The sequence below is a fragment of the Brassica oleracea genome, chromosome C2 (assembly GCF_000695525.1).
Source record: "Brassica oleracea var. oleracea cultivar TO1000 chromosome C2, BOL, whole genome shotgun sequence".
Lineage (NCBI taxonomy): Eukaryota > Viridiplantae > Streptophyta > Magnoliopsida > Brassicales > Brassicaceae > Brassica > Brassica oleracea.
Genome location: NC_027749.1, coordinates 8286722 through 8305514, shown reverse-complemented (window position 1 = coordinate 8305514; position 18793 = coordinate 8286722). Strand labels below are relative to the sequence as shown.

Sequence of the window (18793 nt, the reverse complement as noted above, 5' to 3'; positions counted from 1 at the left end):
CAGAGGCAATGGGGTTTTCAGTTCACACGGAAACTCCTAAGCCTGATTCTACTCAACTTTCAGCTGTTACTACACGCTTCCGAGATCCAAATAGGACATGCTCTCATTGCTCTAAGAAGGGTCATGACAACTCCGAGTGTTTCCAGCTCCATGGGTATCCGGAATGGTGGTATGAACAAAAGAACACTAATCCAGGTTCTACGTACGGATCGTCTCAGCGAGGCAGAGGAGGACGCTCGTTTAACAACAGTAACCGTCGTCGTGGACGTTCTAATTCGGCTCGAGCGGCTTCCAACAACACCACTACTTCAAACTCCAACAACAACAACAACGACCCGATTGGACAAATCACTCAGCTCCTTCAGCTTCTTCAAAACTCCAAGTCAACGATCTCAACTGAGAAATTGTCTGGTAAACCAACGTTAAAAGATGTCATTATCGACACAGGGGCCTCTCATCATATGACTGGAGATTTATCTCTACTTACTGATCTGATTGATATTATGCCATCATCGGTTAAATTTCCTAATGGCCGATGTTCACAAGCAATGAAAACAGGCACTCTGCGTCTGAGCAAGCACTACTACTTGAAAGATGTTCTATACGTGCCAGATTTTAATTGCACATTGATTTCTGTTTCTAAATTACTGAAACAAACTGGGTGTATTGCTATCTTTACTGATACATTATGTGTACTGCAGGACCGTTTTACGAAGACCCTGATTGGAACGGGTGAAGAGCGTGAGGGGGTGTACTACTTTACGGGTGTTACGGCTGCACGAGTACATCGAACTGAGTTAAAGGATTCTTCAACATCAGAACTATGGCATCGACGGCTTGGACATCCTTCTTTTAGGGTTTTATCAGCTTTACCGGTTTTAGATAATATGGTTTTTGATTCAGACCAAGCTGCGTCTTGTGAAATATGTTTTCGTGCTAAGCAAACAAGATAAGTTTTTAATGACAGTTTGAATAAAGCTTCTGAGCCGCTTTCTTTATTACATTGTGATGTTTGGGCACCCTATCGAACTCCTTCTTCTTGTGGTGCTAGATACTTTCTCACCATAGTCGATGACTGCTCCAGAGCTGTCTGGACTTACCTCATGTTAGAAAAATCCGAAGTGGCTAACCTGCTTCGCGAGTTCATTGCTCTCTCGGAAAGGCAGTTTGGGAAAACAGTCAAAACAATCCGATCAGATAATGGTTCGGAGTTCCTTGTTCTTACGCCATACTTTAAGCAACTTGGGATTGAGCATCAAACATCTTGTGTTGATACTCAACAAAACGGGCGGGTTGAGCGAAAACATCGCCATATTCTGAATGTTGCACGAGCATGTCTGTTTCAATCTAAACTGCCGACTTCATTCTGGGGAGAGAGTATACTAACAGCTTCTCATCTCATCAACCGCACACCTACTCAGGTTCTGAACAACAAAATGCCATACGAGGTTCTCTTTGGTAAGAAACCCAACTTTGATAAGCTACGGGTCTTCGGTTGTCTGTGTTACTCACATCGCAAGGCACGTGATAAAGATAAATTTGGGGACCGTAGTAGGAAGTGTATATTTGTGGGTTACCCATATGGCAAGAAGGCATGGCGACTATATGATCTTACTACACATGAGTTCTTCACAAGCAAAGATGTTGTTTTTTCGGAACAACGGTTCCCTGGTGTAGACTCAGATGACGATGATGGTGTTTCTCCACCGTTGAATATTAATGATTCCACCATTGATGATTGGCTCTTACCTAATACTGACTTCAGGGGGAGTGGTTCTCCTCTCGCTGAACCTCCTACTCAACCGTTACCATCTCCTTCTATACCATCTCCTTCAATCTTTATACGATTTCAAATTACTTCCCATTTACGTTATAAAATTGGTTAAATCAAAATATAAGTCGTCCATTAATGCAGTTGTTTTAGCTAGAGGTTAGTGTGAAATTGATTCCCACACGTTATGAAATTGGTCAATCTAAAGATAAATCCATTAATTCAATTAAAGTTATACTCAGTATAACTACCAGACTTTTATTCGAGAGAGTTGAACAAACTTAAACAACCAATGTCACAAAAATGCATATATCATAATACATAATTTGTAGTTGGAGAAAATATACGAAAGTAAAATAGATTGTTTATAAAATATAATTGTCAAATCACGCAATCACCTCACAACGAGGTTGCAAGTAGACATGTAGCCCGTTCTTCATGAAGAGCGTCAGCGACATCTTCTGCACGACGCGGTGACCGGGAACTGGAGACAGCCGGTAACGAAGGAGAACGGCTGAGGCAACCGACTTCATTTGGAGATAAGCCAAGTCTTTGCCCAAGCAAGTCCTTGGTCCGGCGTTAAATGCTACGAACTTAAAACTTTCCTTAGGAGTCTCGAACCGGTCACCTTCAGCTGTGAGCCACCGCTCTGGACGGAACTCGAGACAATCTTGGCCCCAAATCGTTTTCATTCGTCCGATAGAGTAAATTGAGTATGTCACAGTCGAGCCTCTTGGCACGAAAGTCCCATCGGGCAAAACGTCGTCGTCTATGACGTACTTGAAATCCTGGTCATTTGGAAAATTATCAAACGTCACAGTTACACAGATTGAGTATTGCGATTTGCCATTTGCGAATCATGAGAAGTGGCAAGAATGACTAAAAATAAAATAAAATGATTAATTTTGGCCGTTTTGCGTTAATTTTGCCATTTTTTTTTTTTTTTTTTGATAACTCTGGTATCTGGTCAGCCACATTCCCAACTATCCCGAAATGGGTCCAGCGCCCCAACGGAAGGGATGTTAAATCCGTTGTGGCCAAGGCTCGAACCCGGGTGGCGAGCAGTACAGTTATACCTCCTTTACCACGTAGCTTGGTTTGCCATGTTCTTTTTGGTAAACAATAACTCAAATTAAATTAAATTAAATGTTATGGTAAGTTTGTAACAGTCAGTTGATAATTGCTAGCAACCTAGTGATTTGGATTTTGGAAAAACAAAATCTGTGATAGTCAGCTTAGAAGAAAACACTTTTTTTTTTTTTTTGGTCTAAATCAGTCAACTAGCTAGTTATATAGATCTCTTTCGGAAACTTTTATGAAACCTGATAAATATATTTAGACATAGATCAATATTTATGAAGCAATTAAGTATGTCTGTGCTAATTTAACGTGTTTATGCATATCTCTCCCTGGCCATATGCGTTATGCATTAGGTATGATATTCCATGAACGAAACAATAAAAAAGATTTGGCAAAAAAAATAATAATGAAAAAACAAAGTTAAATTGTTATTTTCACCTGAGGCACAGAAGGGTATAAACGCAGCGTTTCAGTCAAAGCAGCCTTGAGGTAGACGAGCCTATCTGCCTCGTCGAACTCCAACGGCTCCTCCGTCCACTTTCCCTGATCATTCCCACGTGTCTCCTTCAGAACCGTTGATAACTCCACAATGATCTTCTTCTCCACCTCAGGATTATTCATGACGAGCCAAAAGAACCAGCTCAAGGCCACAGAAGAAGTGTCCCGACCCGCAAGGACAAAGTTCAGCGCGATACGCTGAAGAACATCGGTCGGAAGAACGTTACCGTTAACGTCACGTTTCTTCAAGAAACGCGACAAAAGGTCATCGGACGGGGAGTTTTTTCGAGCGTCTATTGCATCGTTCATGTAAGTCTCAACGATTTCAAGGCTCTTCTTGAGCTTATCCTCCGAACCAATCCCCATAGCTTTCTGAATCCTCCACAAGAAACCGGTATAGAGAAGCCTCTTCAGAGTAGCCTCGGTCGCGGTGTCAAACGCGACAGAAAATGGATTCTCTGGAAGATCGGGAGACAATGTCTCCGGGTCTTTCCCAAAAGTCAGACCACAAATGTTGTCAAAAGTTAACCTCAAAAACAAATCTTGAAGATCAACTGGTTTGCTATCCTTAACCGCCCGGTCTAATATAAACTATAACCGGTTCTTGATAGTCCCGTTGACCCATCGAGCCATGGCTTGTCTAAGAGTCCTTGTAGTGAACTCAAGCGCTGCGGTCTTGCGTTGCATAAGCCATGTGTCACCATCGCTGTTGAAGATGCCTTGTCCTAACAGATCGTGGAAAGCAGCTCGCCACATCGGACCTTTCGGGTAGTTATCAAACCTTGTTTTAAGAATATGCTCGACGTTTTTTGGGTGGCACGTCACGGTGTAAAACCCTTGCGTCTTTGCCACGAAAGGTATCACCATGGTGCTTGTTTGGTACGTACCGCCAGTGGCTCGGAGGTTATCAGCGATCCAGTCATGGACTCGGTTACGGTTAGCGATTAGAAACGGTAGGCTTCCGACGATAGGAAAGACTTTGGGACCGGTTAGTCTCCGGGATAGGAAGTAGAACCAAAGAGCGTAAAGCGATAGAGCGGCCACTGCGTAGCCGGTTAAGATAGGGTTTAAGGCTTCCATTTCTGGTTTAGGCTTTTTGTTATTGTATGAAAATATTGGTCAGAGACATATATGGTGAAGAAGATGAATGTGTTTATATATACTAGGAAACAAACCCGCGCATTCGCGCGGGCAATTAAATTGTTTACTAAAAGCTAAATCATTTAATATTCATAGAATGTATATATTTAATAATTATAATATTTTAATACTTAAAAAAATCATTCAAGTACTGAACATATTAGTTTAAAATAACAAAAAATAACATAATAAATGATGTAAAATATATGTACCAAATTAATCACAAATTGACTTTTGAAATTATATAAAATAGATATACATTTTTATTAAGAATATCGGGTTGAGACAATAGCAAAAACTGGCCGAGACAAGAAGCTTGGGTTCAATATTAGGAATATCAGCCTTTTTTTAGTCTTTGCGGATTCCTTAATCTGCGAGTTAGCTCTCTCGACACGAAACATTTTACTTTTTTCTATTACCGTAGTCTATAATCGTATTTTATAAATATGATATTTATCTATCATGGCCAACTGGATGAAGTGGAGGGAATAGATTCACCGCAAGCTATGAAAAGTAACTGTTTACAGACAGCTAAGAATATTTATGAGACTGATGTTATCAAGAAGTTTATTTTCAAAAAAAAATTTTAGAGTTTGGGAGCCCTCGTCTAAATGAGTATTTTATAGAGAACTCTGCTTCAAGTCTTGACTCCTGAATGACGAAAAGGCACCCTCGTCGCGGCAAATCCATCTACAGTGACAAAATGAATTTGATTTCTATTCTTCTACCTATAATCAGTATTTTTAGCAATTCAACCATCAAACCAGAAACCAAATCCTGGCTCGGCACAAAACATAATCCTCTTAAATAATATATGCTATTTGGGGCCATCTTTTGACTTGTTGCGCAGTTTCCTAATATTTCTCGCCAAAGATTTGATTCAGAGTATGTTTTATCAACCAATAAATTTAGATCCTTTGATCTAGACTTCTCAACTTTTCAGGCATTTGCTTGAATTGGATGAAGTATACATTTTTATATAGTTGTTTTCTCTAATAAATATTCTTCCACCCACCTTGCTTGACCTAAACCATCAAAAACATGTTTTTAACAAAATTGTTCACTTAAAATAATATACCAATTGAATAATATAATGTTTTGAAAGTAAGTAATTAAAGTAGTAGTTTTAAATAATTTGAACGTTTGTCAAAAGGACAAAGAAAATATCATATTTTGTGTTGGAAACTTAATTTTTAAACAAAAAGTTGCTTGTAATTACTCTTACCAATTGATTAATTTTAAAGCATGTGACAAAAATGGGGTAGTTTAACAGCAACAATTTAAAAATACTATGAATGAAACAATTTTTTAATAAATTTTGACTTTTGTCAAGGATTAGTTTACTCAAAATCTAATTTATGATAAGACAACTAAAGTTTCTCTTTTATCAAAACAAAGATACAAATAGAATTTCTAGTGTTTGTATGCTGGCACTTCTAAATTTTCCTATGATCATTTAGATTAAACTTTTTTCTCCTTTTCTTCCTTTATTTCATTTTTTATTGTTGTTATTTTTTTCAATGTCCACAATTTTTTATATAGAAACCAAATATTGTATCAATTAACTAACCATACATCTAAATAATTGCAATGATTCATTTATATAGTTAAAGCAATTGCAAGGATTTTTTTTTTTTGGCATCTAACTGAAATTTCATTAACTTGAAAAATAAACGTTAAAGCAAGCTACGAGAGCTAGCCAATCTGGGACCCGATCGTTTACAAAAGTATAACTTTGGCCACATGAATACGCTCCTTTCGCCAAGGAGTCTGCACGGTTATTTTAAACTCGAGAAATAAAAGCAAAAGACATAACTTGAAATGAAGAAGATATAACTCTGATGCCATATAGCTCAGGCGCTAGGGCTAGCCAGTCTTCATCCTTCCAAATGGTGTTCACTAATTGCTGACAATCAGACTCCACCTTTTCTGCATGTAATGGTGACTGCCCTTTTGGGCAAGACTCCAGTCCCAAGCAAACCAACTTATCATCTTCAAGCAGGATAAAAACCAGTCCATTCCAGTCACTCTCTTCCGACCAGGACGCGTCTACTTGAATGCACCATCAACAGATCCGTATTATACGTCAATAAAGCTTCCCATTTCGAGCTTCCCATATAATCCAAAGCAACCAGGGGAATATAGCAAGGTTTTGCGGAACGTTAAGTTTTAATAAAGAGTTACATTTGAAAAAAAAACATTTGTTGGGGTTCTATGATTGTGTTTGACCATTCATAATTCAAAAGCATATAATATGCACTACTACATAGGTACATTATCAAATGAAGAGTTAATATATTTATATTTGTAATTTATTAATTTATACCATTATAAATGTTTTTCCAAGAAACTTAACGATGAAGTTTTTCCGCTTCCTTTTCAAGCCCTCCCCCACTTAAACGTACTCACAGACAGATAAATAATGCACTTGAGGCTGTTGTTGAGGCTGCGATAGACTATAGTAATTGTCTGGTCCTCCTATCAATCCCTCATTTACAAATTCTTAGCAATCCAGATCATATTTTTGAACCCTTAAAAATGATGTATGAAGAATGTAACAGACGTCAAACATATGTCGTTACGTGAATCCCATTTTAATAAGCCAGCATATAAGAGTGTTATATAGAAGGTATTAAATTCCAAAACCATTAGATTCTTCAGATATTACTTTTTTGAGATGGTATGTAATATGATGAATATGAAAAATCTGTCCACTGCTGACTGCAACACCATATAACCAATTGGACTCTGGAACTGTCTAGATAGTTTTGATCAGAGCTACGTCCACAGCCATCTGGTCGCCTTCTTGTGGAAACACTTTCTCCTGTGAGAGAGATAACACCAGAGATTTTCCCTTAATGGATGTGCCAATTACATAGGACTGGTTAACCTGTCTCAGCGGAACATCATTGATCTTGAATGGTCAAGTACAAAACAGGATCATGTCAGGTGGTAAATGTAGGGAAGGAATGCTTCAGAAGGAAAATAGAAAGTAGCAGAAGTAGAAAACTCACCGATCACAAGAAGCAAACCAAAGAGAAGTTTCTACAAAAAGACAACTCTCTTGCCCTTGAACCTACATGCAAGAATGATCAGCACCGTCCTAATTGGGGATTCTGGAACAAGCCTAACCAGAAAAAAAAACCTAAGCAGACTGCATATTATATATTTCAATAGACATCTGATTGTCTTGTCATCGGAAAGAAACAAACCTAATCAGACAAAACTACAGTCACGAGAGTATAACCAATGCATACAGTTTTTTCAACAGAAGTTAAGAACATGTAAAAGATAAAAGATGTCTTTTTTTGGTCTAAGTGCTAAAAGAAAAGATGATATGACAAATCCAAGGAATGAATAATTAATTTGAACCAGTTAGTTGGCTAAGCTTTTACGTGCATACAATCTATGCAATCTATTCACTAAATCTAATACAACATATCTCACCGTTTGGAAACTTGCTGTATCAAAATATAGATGAGTTGTTCTGAAGTGGATCATACATAGACTAATCAAAACAATGAATGCGAACTGCGACGGTTACAAGAGGACATCTAAACGGAAATACGCTTGCTGTAATTGCAGAAACTCCAAAGGAACAATAAATCTAATTCCAGAAAAATAGCAATACCGTAATTGAGTCTTAAGTCATCAGAAAAGGAAAAAGGGCAAAGGAAAAATAAACGGCAGCGGAAAAATTAACCTAATGGATTTGGATGTGGAGGAAACAGAGAGACATAAGAAGCAGAAGAGATAATCAGAATTAAAACGTAAAACAAGTCTGCAACCCGATACAATCTCTTCATTATATAAATTTCTGAACAGTTACAACTCTTAAGGGAAGATGATGACGGTTACACTGAAAATCTTAGTGTGAAAGGATACAACCTTTAAGGGAAGATAGATAATTTGTTCAGGGAACGCCTTTGAGGAGTTATGATGAAGACGTCGATTGCTCTGCTGAATCTAGGACGTCATAGTTTTGTTTCTAAACAAAATCTTAACCATTAGATTATATCACAGACATAAATCTCACCGTTAGATTCTAAGTTTTTTTTCCTATAATAAACGATGATGTCATTGGTTAGATAAAAAAAGTTTGCTATTATATATAGATATATATGTAGAAATGAGAAACACTTGTAAAATAGGCAATAAAAAGAAAGGATTGGTACGTACTGTTTCAATTAGGAGAGAGTAGTTGGGAAAATTTTAATTTGGGTCGATAAGAATATTATGTCTATACAACACGAAAACAAATTATTTTACCAAAAAAAAAAACACGAAAACAAATTAATTGTCGAGTTACAGTTTAGTCAGGTTTTTATATATATGCTATGAGTTTTGTATTTTTATACTTCTCTATTAATCGATATGCACCTAATAATGAGTATATCTACAAAAACTTGAAACTAAATATTTCGTGAACATAAGTGGCTATGTTAAATAAAACTCAATTTGGTGGAAAAAAAAACTCAATTATAGTTAGACACTACTAAAGAACTCAACTATTGAGGTCAGAACTTCCACATAACTTATCCAATGTGTAATCAAAATGAAATAAGCATTTCAATCTCTTTATTCTTAATTTAATAGCAAGACTTTAGTTATTGATAAAACACTTTATTCAAATGAAATAAGCCGAATGAAAAGATCTGTTTTTGGAGAATAAATATTTGGTCAATGGCAGTTAGCCAGCCCATTCTAAGAAATGGGAAATGCTGAAGGTTGAACACTTTACACACATTTCCGAACTCCGAAGGTTCTGAGATATTAAGTAAATTAAATAAATGTACAAAAATAAAATAGTAAAACATGTAATATGAAAAAAAAATCTAAGAAAACGCAACGGAAATATCAAAAATGGTATCATATCTGGTTGAATTCGGACCTTACAAACTTACTATAGTCTATATGTTTCATATTTCATTGGCCTTTATGTATTTTGTGGTCAGTAAATTGGTAAGAACTTTTCGTCCCAAAAAATCAAATTATTTAGGGAATAACTTTAACTGATATTAAATATTCGCTTATAAACAGTATCATACACTGATCTGATACACATATGAAAAAGTAAACTGATATTAAATATTCGCTTACTTAATATAGCAAAAGCAACTAATTATTTTCATTGGAATTAAATTAATTATATATGTGTGTGTAACAAGTAACAAGTAACAACTAACAAGCAATTCGATCAGTTGATTTTATATGCGTGCTTTGCTTTTTGATACCTTTGGTTTTGTTGGGTGATATAGTCAATCCACATTTGAAATATTTTGCTTAAAATGAGCTTAGCTCTGAGAAATACAGTCAAAATTTCAGATCACCAATCCTCAAAGTACTTCAAAATTAAACATTCGATATAATATCACACAAACTTTCTTGTTACAAATTGTTTTTTTTTTATATATATATACTTGTTTATCCCAGTTTCTCAATATATAAGAATATAGCAACCTTATGCACTTTGGAATTTTTTTGAGAATTGGTTAAAAGTTAATAATTTTTGGAGGTTGTAGTCAGAAAATACGGAAAGTTGGATTCGGAAATTTGAAGTTATGACAAACAAGCCCACAATATCTAAACACTGTCCAAAGTCCAAACCATCAGCAAACTTCGTATCTCTTTGTCACATGGCTTGTGATTCAAAATCAGTTTGAAAAAAATAAATGCATCATTAATACAGTTTTTCTCTAAATTGTTTCTGATTCGTAAACACACAATATTCATCTTTCTCACTTCCTCTGAAACCACGTTCTCCACCTCTTTCACATAAACTGTGTTTTAGTTATAGAATAAATCTAATCATCAACAAATTTATTTACGAGCTTCAACAAAAGTTAAAACATCTTTTCTTCTTTTTTTGAACATTAAAACATCTCTTTTACAATCTTCAGTTGCTCAACGAAGCAAAACAAGTGATCCTTTATCTCTCATAAGTTTTCAATTTGAGCTTGATAGGTTTCTTTGTATCTCTTTTTTTTTTGGTATCAGTTCAAAATTTTTATCGTTCATTGTCTGGATTTACTTAAAAGTTTTTTTATATGGTGGTGAGTTTTAAATTTTGGAGGAAAGAAACTGACACTGATACAATAATTTTGGATTCATATAGAACTTATTCTGCAAAATCAGAGTATAAAACACAACATAAATATTTTTGTGTTGTTCAGTTTTGAAATTTATTTTAATTTGCTGCAAAAATGTAGTAAAAAAACAAAGCTGATTTTGAAGAAGCATCAAAGCTGATGCTGATTTGGAAGAGACATCAACGAATGGATTAGAAAGGTACAATGCAAAACGTTTGACCATTTATAATATCAGGTGAAAATTTTCTTAATCTTAATGCTTTAAATGGTTGTTTGACCATCAAGTTGTAGAAATGCCTTAGCCAAAATCCTGTGTTAACTCAAAATATTTAATTAAGAATCTTTTGTAGTTAATTTTGGAAATTTCAGGTTTTTGCTGATTAGTTTTAACGACTATCTAAAACATTTAAATGTGTGTAGATAAAAAATAATTTTATTGCTTCATTAATAATTTAATTAATAAAATATATTTTTAATAAAAATAATTTAAATTTGTGAATCTAATCTTTAAAATCCAACAAAACAGGTTAATTTTCCTTAGGTGTGCGCTTTTCAAGAAAATACGTTAAGTAATTAAATATGAAGTTTTAATGAAATCATTATCTTAAACTGTAGAATTTTAAACAACAAAAACGGTAAACTTATTCGACGCACTATATTTTAAAATTTATAGTTAATTATATTAGGTATTTGTTATTCTGAATCATAGACAAATAAAGGTGTTGAACCAAAAAAAAAGACAAATAAAGTATGAATCAACTATAGTATTTTAAGATATATTTTATATTTTGACATTATATTTTAATTATTTTTGAAAAATATTGTAAACATGTATCCATTTTTAAAATAAATTTATAGTTAATTATTTTATCTTTTCAATAGCTTTGCTTGAATCACTTCTTATATTATGTGCAATAATATTTGATAAAAATAATAATTTATTTTGATTGAAAACTATAACATGATCAAATAAAGTTTAGAAATAGTCCATTGACCATGCTAGTCATTTAATAGATCGACTTCGCTTCGTTTCGGTTTTAATTTCTGCAAGTGCCAACGACGCTGGGCTAACTAAGATCGTTGATCGTCATACAGAAGCTTTGTCGTAGCTCTTACCTCTCCGGAGAAGAAGCATGGTGCGAAAACAGTTTCAACAGGCTAAAACAGGTGAGAATTTTCCTACCATCCCTTGACTTATCATCCGATCTAAATCAGCCTCTGTTATGTTCAGTATTATATACGTCGAAGAGAGTAATGGGGAAAGAGTGTTGTGGGTTGTGTTTGTTTTTGTCAAAGGTTTCGGCTTTTACTTGTTGGTGCGTTCTAAGTTAGTAGTGTCACCCAAGTTGCTCGATGAAATGCCTGAACAAAATCATTTTAAGCTCATTTTTGATTCGGATGTTTTTTTTTTTTTTTTTGTGTGACAGGAATAGAGGCTTTGAAGTCAATGGATGCAAACAAGTACCTGAAGAAGGTCGGACTAGGGCGTGACGATATGTTCTTTTGGAAACAAGTGGGTAAAGCGTTGCTATGCACCTACACAATCTTCGGCATGGCTTGGTTATACAATGAAACATCTCCTCTAGGGTGGTGGACGCTGAAGCCGAGACCAAAGGAGGAGAGAGAGTTGGCTCATTTGTATGAGCGGCGTGAGTTTCCTTATCCTGGTGATACAGAGGCCATGGAGGATTTTGTTGCGAAGGGAGGGATGATAGGGACAGCAATTGGGCCTAAAGGGGTTGTTGAGTCCGAAGGTGAAGCTGATAATTACCAGAAAGAAATGGAGAAGAAGAAGTTTGACAAAGAGGCTCAGAAACTGTGGTTGAGGATGAGGAATGAGGTTATGACTGAACTTCATGAGAAAGGGTATGAGCTTGAGTAACGTACAAAAAAGACTTGTGATACAATAAACATACGTTAGGCTGTGTCGGTTAGATTGAAGTTTCAATTATTGGAACACGTGTTTCCACAGACATATCCTTTAGATTGTAATGGAAAGTACAAAACGTAATATGACTGATTTTTATTCTATGGTTGGTGCCATTGATGTTATTGCTCTTGAGAAGTGGCTCTCGTCCTTTATTGTTGGCTGTCTTAAACCCTTTGGAATATTACTTGATGCCAATATCTAAATAAGTTCCATGTTTCAACAAAATCATGGTTGTATCGAAACTCTTGAGAGCGTTGATACACTTACAAAGTAGAAAGAAAATGGAGAGAACAAGATGATGAGCATATGATCTTACTTCATATATCTTACTTCACAGATCAATGTGTATTGGGATAATAAGTAACTCGTCAGCCTACTTTTCCCAGAGTTGCTTGTCGTATGGCTATTAAATGGTGTCAAGTAGAATCTAACCATACCGTTTCTTCTTCTGTGAGACTCTCTTCTTGATGAGAAATTGAGAACCAACTTCTGAAAACATATCAAATTTGGATATTACACACATGAACACTATAAAATATAAAAGGCTTATGCACGGTGAGAAGAGATGGATAGAGTCCAACAGTATTTGTGCGCTTAGTAGAGAAACGAGAATGAATCCCATAAACATCGAATCACAAACCATTCCCCAGTTTGATTGTCATTACACAACAAATCTAGAGAAGAAGATGAAAAGATCACATCACAACCCACAAACAGGACACAACACAGAACCCTTTTTGGTATCTTTATATATAAATATACAGAAGAGAGACTTCAAATCTCTCAAGCGAATTTAGGGTTAGGCATGGCAGAGCGACCAAGGCCGCCGCTGCTGCTGCTGCTGCCTCCTGCACCTCCTCCTCCTCCTCCTCCTTGCGGTCCAAGCTTCTTAATCCAATGTTTCAGACTCTTTCTTGGATCCTTGCAGATCTTGTTTGACGTCAGATTCAAGCTCCCTTCACGTTCCAGTGAAACCCTAAACTGTTCAAGTACTTTCACTATCTGCCAGAACTCCGGTCTCTTGTCCGGTGCAACCGACCAACACTGCTCAATCAGAGCTTTCATGGCTCCTGGGCAATCTTCAGGGATAGCCGGCCTAATGTTCTGCACCAAAGATCAACATTATTCAGCTCTCAAATGGTTAAAACAATCATGAAATCGTCAGTAGACAGCAAAACATTTTACCTTGTGTACCACTGCGAAAGCAGCTTGAATAGGATTCATATCCTCATAAGGTATAGCTCCAGCTACCATTTCCCATAGAACTAATCCAAAGCTGTAAACATCTGCCTTTCTCCCATGAGGTTTCCTTTTAATCATTTCAGGAGCCATCCACCTATAAGTCCCTGGATCATCAGCCAACATGTCACAGTACTCCTCCTCACACGCTATCCCAAAGTCAGCAATCTTCAGCTGGAAGTCTTTGTCGATCAATACATTTTCCGGCTTAAGATCCCGATGAATAATGCGTCGTGAGTGAATATACTCCATTCCTTTTGCAATATCCAAAGCAAACTCGATCAGCTTTTTCAAAGAAAGAGTCCTATTCTCAGGCTTGTGCAGATAAGATCTTAGAGACCCTTCAGGTAAATACTCCGTGAGGACACAGTATGAAGGCGGATCTTTATACGCTCCCACAAACTGTTTCAGCACGAAGAAAATTTAGCACAAACCATAACACTATCATTCAACGAAAAAAAAGAGAGTCTAATCACCTTAATAACATTTGGATGTGACAAACGTGACAAAAGGGTTACTTCCTTGGTAAACTGTTTCTCTAAACGAGCTCCCAAGCATCCATTCTCGTCATCATCAGGTACAGTGATAAGCTTCACAGCAACAGCTTTATCTTCATACTTCCCATGGTACAGTTTGCTATACAGCCCATGAGCAAACCTAAGCCCCAAAAAAAGCTTGGACGTGTCGATACGGAACTCTTCAGCAGCATCGTCAGCGCTCACTTTACGGCCAGCGTTATCAAAAATCTTGGACCATCCAGTGTCCTTCATGCTCTTCACCCTCTCCTGAATCCTCAGTGTGCTCAGATCTCTGATGGGAACCGACGGAGACCGCAAGTTGAACGATCTCCTCTTGTCAAAGGAGTTTTTATGAGACAGCTTCGGTTTCATCCCCTTTTCAGAGTCCATTCTCCTCGGATGCGGAGTGGAGAACCTCTGACGCTCGGACCTAGCTTCCTTAAACACATCAGGAAGTGCCATCTGAGGGGAAGGGGAAACGGATCTATGTTTGTTGGTTACAGGGTTTCTCTGTACTTGGGAATCAACAACATACACATCAGCTTGCGTACTAGTGGATGATGATGACGTGTCAGGTATTGGTTTGAGTCCGGGGAGCTTCTCTTGGTTGAGTTTAACAGGGAAAAACGCTAACTTTGAGGAGTTGAGACGGTAAGAAACAGTTTGAGAGAACTTAGCCCTCCTAATCCAAGAAGAAGCCTCTTCATCCATCTTCTTAAACTATAACTACTACTCTCAGATTGAAGCTAACCCCCGTGAATACGAATTGCAATCTCCTTTCGTCTTCAACCATTTAACCTAAGTTCCCCTCCAAATCGCCGGAAACCCTAAATAAGCAGAAGCAGCAATAAGCAAAATTGCGGGAGAATAATGATGGGATCTGGAAACTCTGGAAGCTGAAATGTTACCTTTGGAACACGGAATCACGAAGCCATGAAGTGAGGGAGAGGAGGGAAGTAAGTGGATCGGAGTGAGGAATCGTATGGATTCTGGCAAGACTTTTCTTTGACGAATCCAGACCTCTTACGCCTCTCTTTTTTTAGATTTTTTTGGAAAATAGGTCAAAACGACTGTGGATTAGTGTGTCTGTCACTGTCTCTGAGATGCTCTATTATTCTATCTGATTGAGAAGCTTAAATTATTAAGTTTTTTTTTTCTCTTTCAGATATTTAAAATAAAATTTAAAGGTTTGGTTTTTAGCCCAGTACTATTATGGTCGGCCTACTTACAGTCCATAACAAAACTGAAAATGAGTAAACCAACTAATCCTGTTTCTCTTTCTGGTCCTAGTGACTGAACTTTTTTATAAACCACACACTAACCTATTCCCCTAAATTTAACTAAAAGTCTGTCGTCTGTCTTTTTTTTTTGTTAAAAAAAACTTGAGAGAGAATAATATTGAGCGAAATTAAGATCTTCAATAAGTGCTCACGCTTCTTGTGTTTATGAAAATTTTAAAAAAGAAAATTGGAGCAGAGAGGAAATTCATCAAGCTATTGGTTCAGCTCTTCATCTTCGTCTATACGTATCTATTGTTAGAGATTTTTTTTCTCAAGACGAGCTGGAGGAGCACTATCTAGTCACATACAAAAACAGCACGAGTATCGTCTGAACTCTCAACCCTTCTATATAGACTGCACGTTCGCTTCTGTTCCAAGCATTTGTGGCGCAGCTTAAGATTTGGAAAGTTATTGAAATAAAGTCTCAGTTCAAATAAAAGAGTTCTTGCAAAATCAAAGTTGGATATGAATGATTCAATATTACTCTAAATGACCAAGCTCACATAACACACCTCACATCTAGGCCGCCTGCTGTCTCCTTCAGTATATATGTATATATGCTATAACAACAATTCGAGGTTTTTTATAACCAATTTATATGTAACAACAATGTATGTTTTTTTTAAACGAGGAATTACGGAATCAATCGTACAAGACTTCTCTTAGAAACACTTTCTTCACCTGTCACATATAGTAAGAGATGAAGCAGCAGAGATAACAAGATTAAAAAAGATCATCATCAGGTTCAAAAATTAAAAAGAGAATTAGGGGTAAGAATTTATATCTTTACTTGTTCTAGTGTGAGGAACATAACAACATTCCAAGTTCCTAGTCGTGTAAAATTTGGTAGGAATCCTTTGTAGAATGCCATGATTCCCTGCAAAAGATACACCATAACAGAGCAAGAAAGTGTGTTACACGTGACCTCCAGAAAAAAAAAATATGACTGGGAAAAGGTATCAACAATCAACCTCAGTCTTCATGGTTTTGATGAAGCAATCGATTGTGTTTCGGTAAGTAGAGTCTCCCATCATTCTAGATTTCACCTGTGAACAACACCATAGCAAATACATCAATAAAGTAGCTATAGCAGCTCTGTGAATGATAAGGTTCTATAGATCTAACTCAAATCATTATTTGTCTCTTGTGTTTTATCTTTCAAAGAAAATAACTCAAAATGATATTGTAACCTTGTTGTTGTTCTATGTAAAGGAAGAAAAATGAATGCTTACCACATCAATTGGAGAACCGATACAGACAGCAAAGAATCCTGCAGCTAAACCAGCTAACATATGAGTTAGAAAACTGTCTCCAAAGCCCGGAATTTTCATAATTATCTGCATGTGTATAAAAGTATTAAAAACAAACTGGTACTACTAACCAAACACAAAAGTAGAAGCCAACAAACATTCTCAGAAACAACTAATGAGTTAAAGGAAGAATATATCAACCCACCTCCTTGATTTGATCATAACTAGCTAGCTCTGCAGCGTTTACAATAGCATTCCTTGCTATATTAGGACCAAGCCCTGTCCACAGCGCACCAACTCCTTCCTGTTTTTATAAAACCAAAAAGTCTATATTATTAACTCTCTGATATATAACAAAGTATATATTGACATTTGTTTATTCGAATGATTAGCTTACTAACAAGCTTCACAATGGTATAATAAGCGTCTACAGCTCCAGCATAACGCCTAGGAACCCCAGCCGGTAACTTTCCTTCTGACTGTAGCCGAACTTTCACAAGATCAGTTGGATTAGCTACGATAATAGCTATAGCTCCTGTTAACAACGCTGCAAGAATCTTTTGATAAAGTGGAATATCGCCAATAAAGTCACTTCCAACCAAAAACGTCTTGACCTGGCCAGAGATATAGCAGAGCATAAGTGAGTATACAAAAGATGAAAAAAAGAAGTAGATGTGAGACTCACTTACAGGCTCATATAAACCAATCCGTAAACCACCGTAGATACATTGACGATGAAGACCTGCAATAACACCTTTCCAAAGCCCTGAGATGCCTTCTTCTCTAGCAATGATGGATAGAGTACCAAAAAAGCCTCTGTACTTGGGCAAACTATCACCGTCTCCAGTGGGGATCTTTTTTTGGAGCTGAAGCCTTACTTTGGCTGTGTCCAAAGGTACAGTAAATAACTGCAACATCACTCATCAGGGCTTTTGACTCAATAGACTACAACATAGTTCAGGAATAAAAGCAAACACATACAAAAAAAGTCACATCTTTGAAAAAAAACACTAAACCATAGCTCATTTATTATTAGATAAGCGTCAAGAAATGGACTTAAAGAGTCATAGACCATCAAAGGCGATTCCTTTTTTCTTGGGCTGTTGAAGAAAGTGAAGGTGCCTATGAAGGTCTAGTCAACGACTCTTAAGTCCATCATCAAAGCTCGAATCGGAAGATTCAGCAGACAACAGTAAACCTTAAACAAATCAAATCCAGAGTGCTAAAATGAGAAGTCAAAAGAAAGAGACGATACCTCCGCGAAACAAGCAGCGAAAGCGCTGCAAATGAAAGTTTCAAGGAACGAGATCTCGATCCGATCCGCCATTGTTGTTAGCTCTTATAGATAAGCGAGATCTCAGAAGCACCGACTGGGGCTAATGAGGATTAAAAATCTCAACTTTCTCCTCTGACAACGATGATAGATAGATTCTTAAAAATGGGTTGAATCAAGAGTAGTGATGAAGGAAAGTGAGATCTTCAATGGCGTAAACGGATTGAGGAAACAAGTAGAGAGTCTCAATCTCTCGTGTGTGATTACTATTTCCCTACGGAGTACGATCGAAGGTTTCTTTTTTATTATTTTTAGAAAGTTTTTTACTTTTGTCTTCTAATTAAAGTTCAACACGTCACTAGGCTAGAGAGTAGCGAGACCCTCCTTGTCCGCTAGAAGGTTACTACTACTCAATAGTCAACGTACAACGAGAATCAGTATAAGCTACTCATTTGATTCAGGAAGTAGATAAGAACACGTATCCCCAGCATCTATTATGGTACAAAATAAAAATTATTGCACAAAGTTAGTTTATATGTATTCCAAGAAGATTTTCGGCTTCATGTGTTCCTTATTTAAGCTTCCATTGTCTAGAAAGTTGAAGATTATGAGCTCACAAAGTGTTAAATCTCGATATACACAAGAATTGAAAGGAGTGGCTGGCAATTTTTTAAGAAGAGGTTGAAGCTTACAAAACTAGATCTAGATATTCTGGTCATTGGGTC

The 18793-nt window shown here is 36.6% G+C and overlaps 4 protein-coding genes across 5 annotated transcripts; 1 reads left to right on the top strand and 3 right to left on the bottom strand.

Annotated features, from left to right (window-relative positions):
* Window positions 1-2114: 2114 nt before the first annotated feature.
* Window positions 2115-4456, bottom strand: LOC106325857 (cytochrome P450 86A1). Its single transcript, XM_013763908.1, is given in 2 exon segments — window positions 2115-2559; window positions 3290-4456. Coding segments are annotated over 2 exon segments (1542 nt in total). The 5' UTR covers window positions 4430-4456; the 3' UTR covers window positions 2115-2157.
* A 7107-nt stretch (window positions 4457-11563) lies between these two features.
* On the top strand, window positions 11564-12607 carry LOC106325720. Its single transcript, XM_013763776.1, has 2 exons — window positions 11564-11745; window positions 12006-12607. Exons 1-2 carry the CDS (start codon window positions 11712-11714, stop codon window positions 12458-12460), a joined length of 489 nt encoding a protein of 162 aa, XP_013619230.1. The 5' UTR covers window positions 11564-11711; the 3' UTR covers window positions 12461-12607.
* Window positions 12608-13106: 499 nt separating this feature from the next.
* On the bottom strand, window positions 13107-15315 carry LOC106327182 (serine/threonine-protein kinase HT1-like). Of its 2 annotated transcripts, none has more exons than XM_013765256.1 (4): window positions 15174-15315; window positions 14224-15092; window positions 13694-14149; window positions 13107-13612 (listed from the first exon to the last, which is right to left on the bottom strand). In XM_013765256.1, the coding sequence occupies exons 2-4, from the start codon at window positions 14974-14976 to the stop codon at window positions 13292-13294; spliced, it is 1530 nt and encodes a 509-aa protein (XP_013620710.1). In that variant the 5' UTR covers window positions 14977-15092; window positions 15174-15315; the 3' UTR covers window positions 13107-13291. The 2 variants fall into 2 exon arrangements, with proteins under 2 accessions (XP_013620710.1, XP_013620709.1); XM_013765255.1 differs by having other exon boundaries at window positions 14224-15107; window positions 15147-15313.
* Window positions 15316-16079: 764 nt separating this feature from the next.
* LOC106327183 (mitochondrial uncoupling protein 2-like) lies at window positions 16080-18367 on the bottom strand. Its single transcript, XM_013765257.1, has 8 exons — window positions 18051-18367; window positions 17485-17703; window positions 17197-17409; window positions 17001-17099; window positions 16778-16882; window positions 16517-16591; window positions 16336-16422; window positions 16080-16226 (listed from the first exon to the last, which is right to left on the bottom strand). Exons 1-8 carry the CDS (start codon window positions 18120-18122, stop codon window positions 16188-16190), a joined length of 909 nt encoding a protein of 302 aa, XP_013620711.1. The 5' UTR covers window positions 18123-18367; the 3' UTR covers window positions 16080-16187.
* Between the last annotated feature and the right edge of the window lie 426 nt (window positions 18368-18793).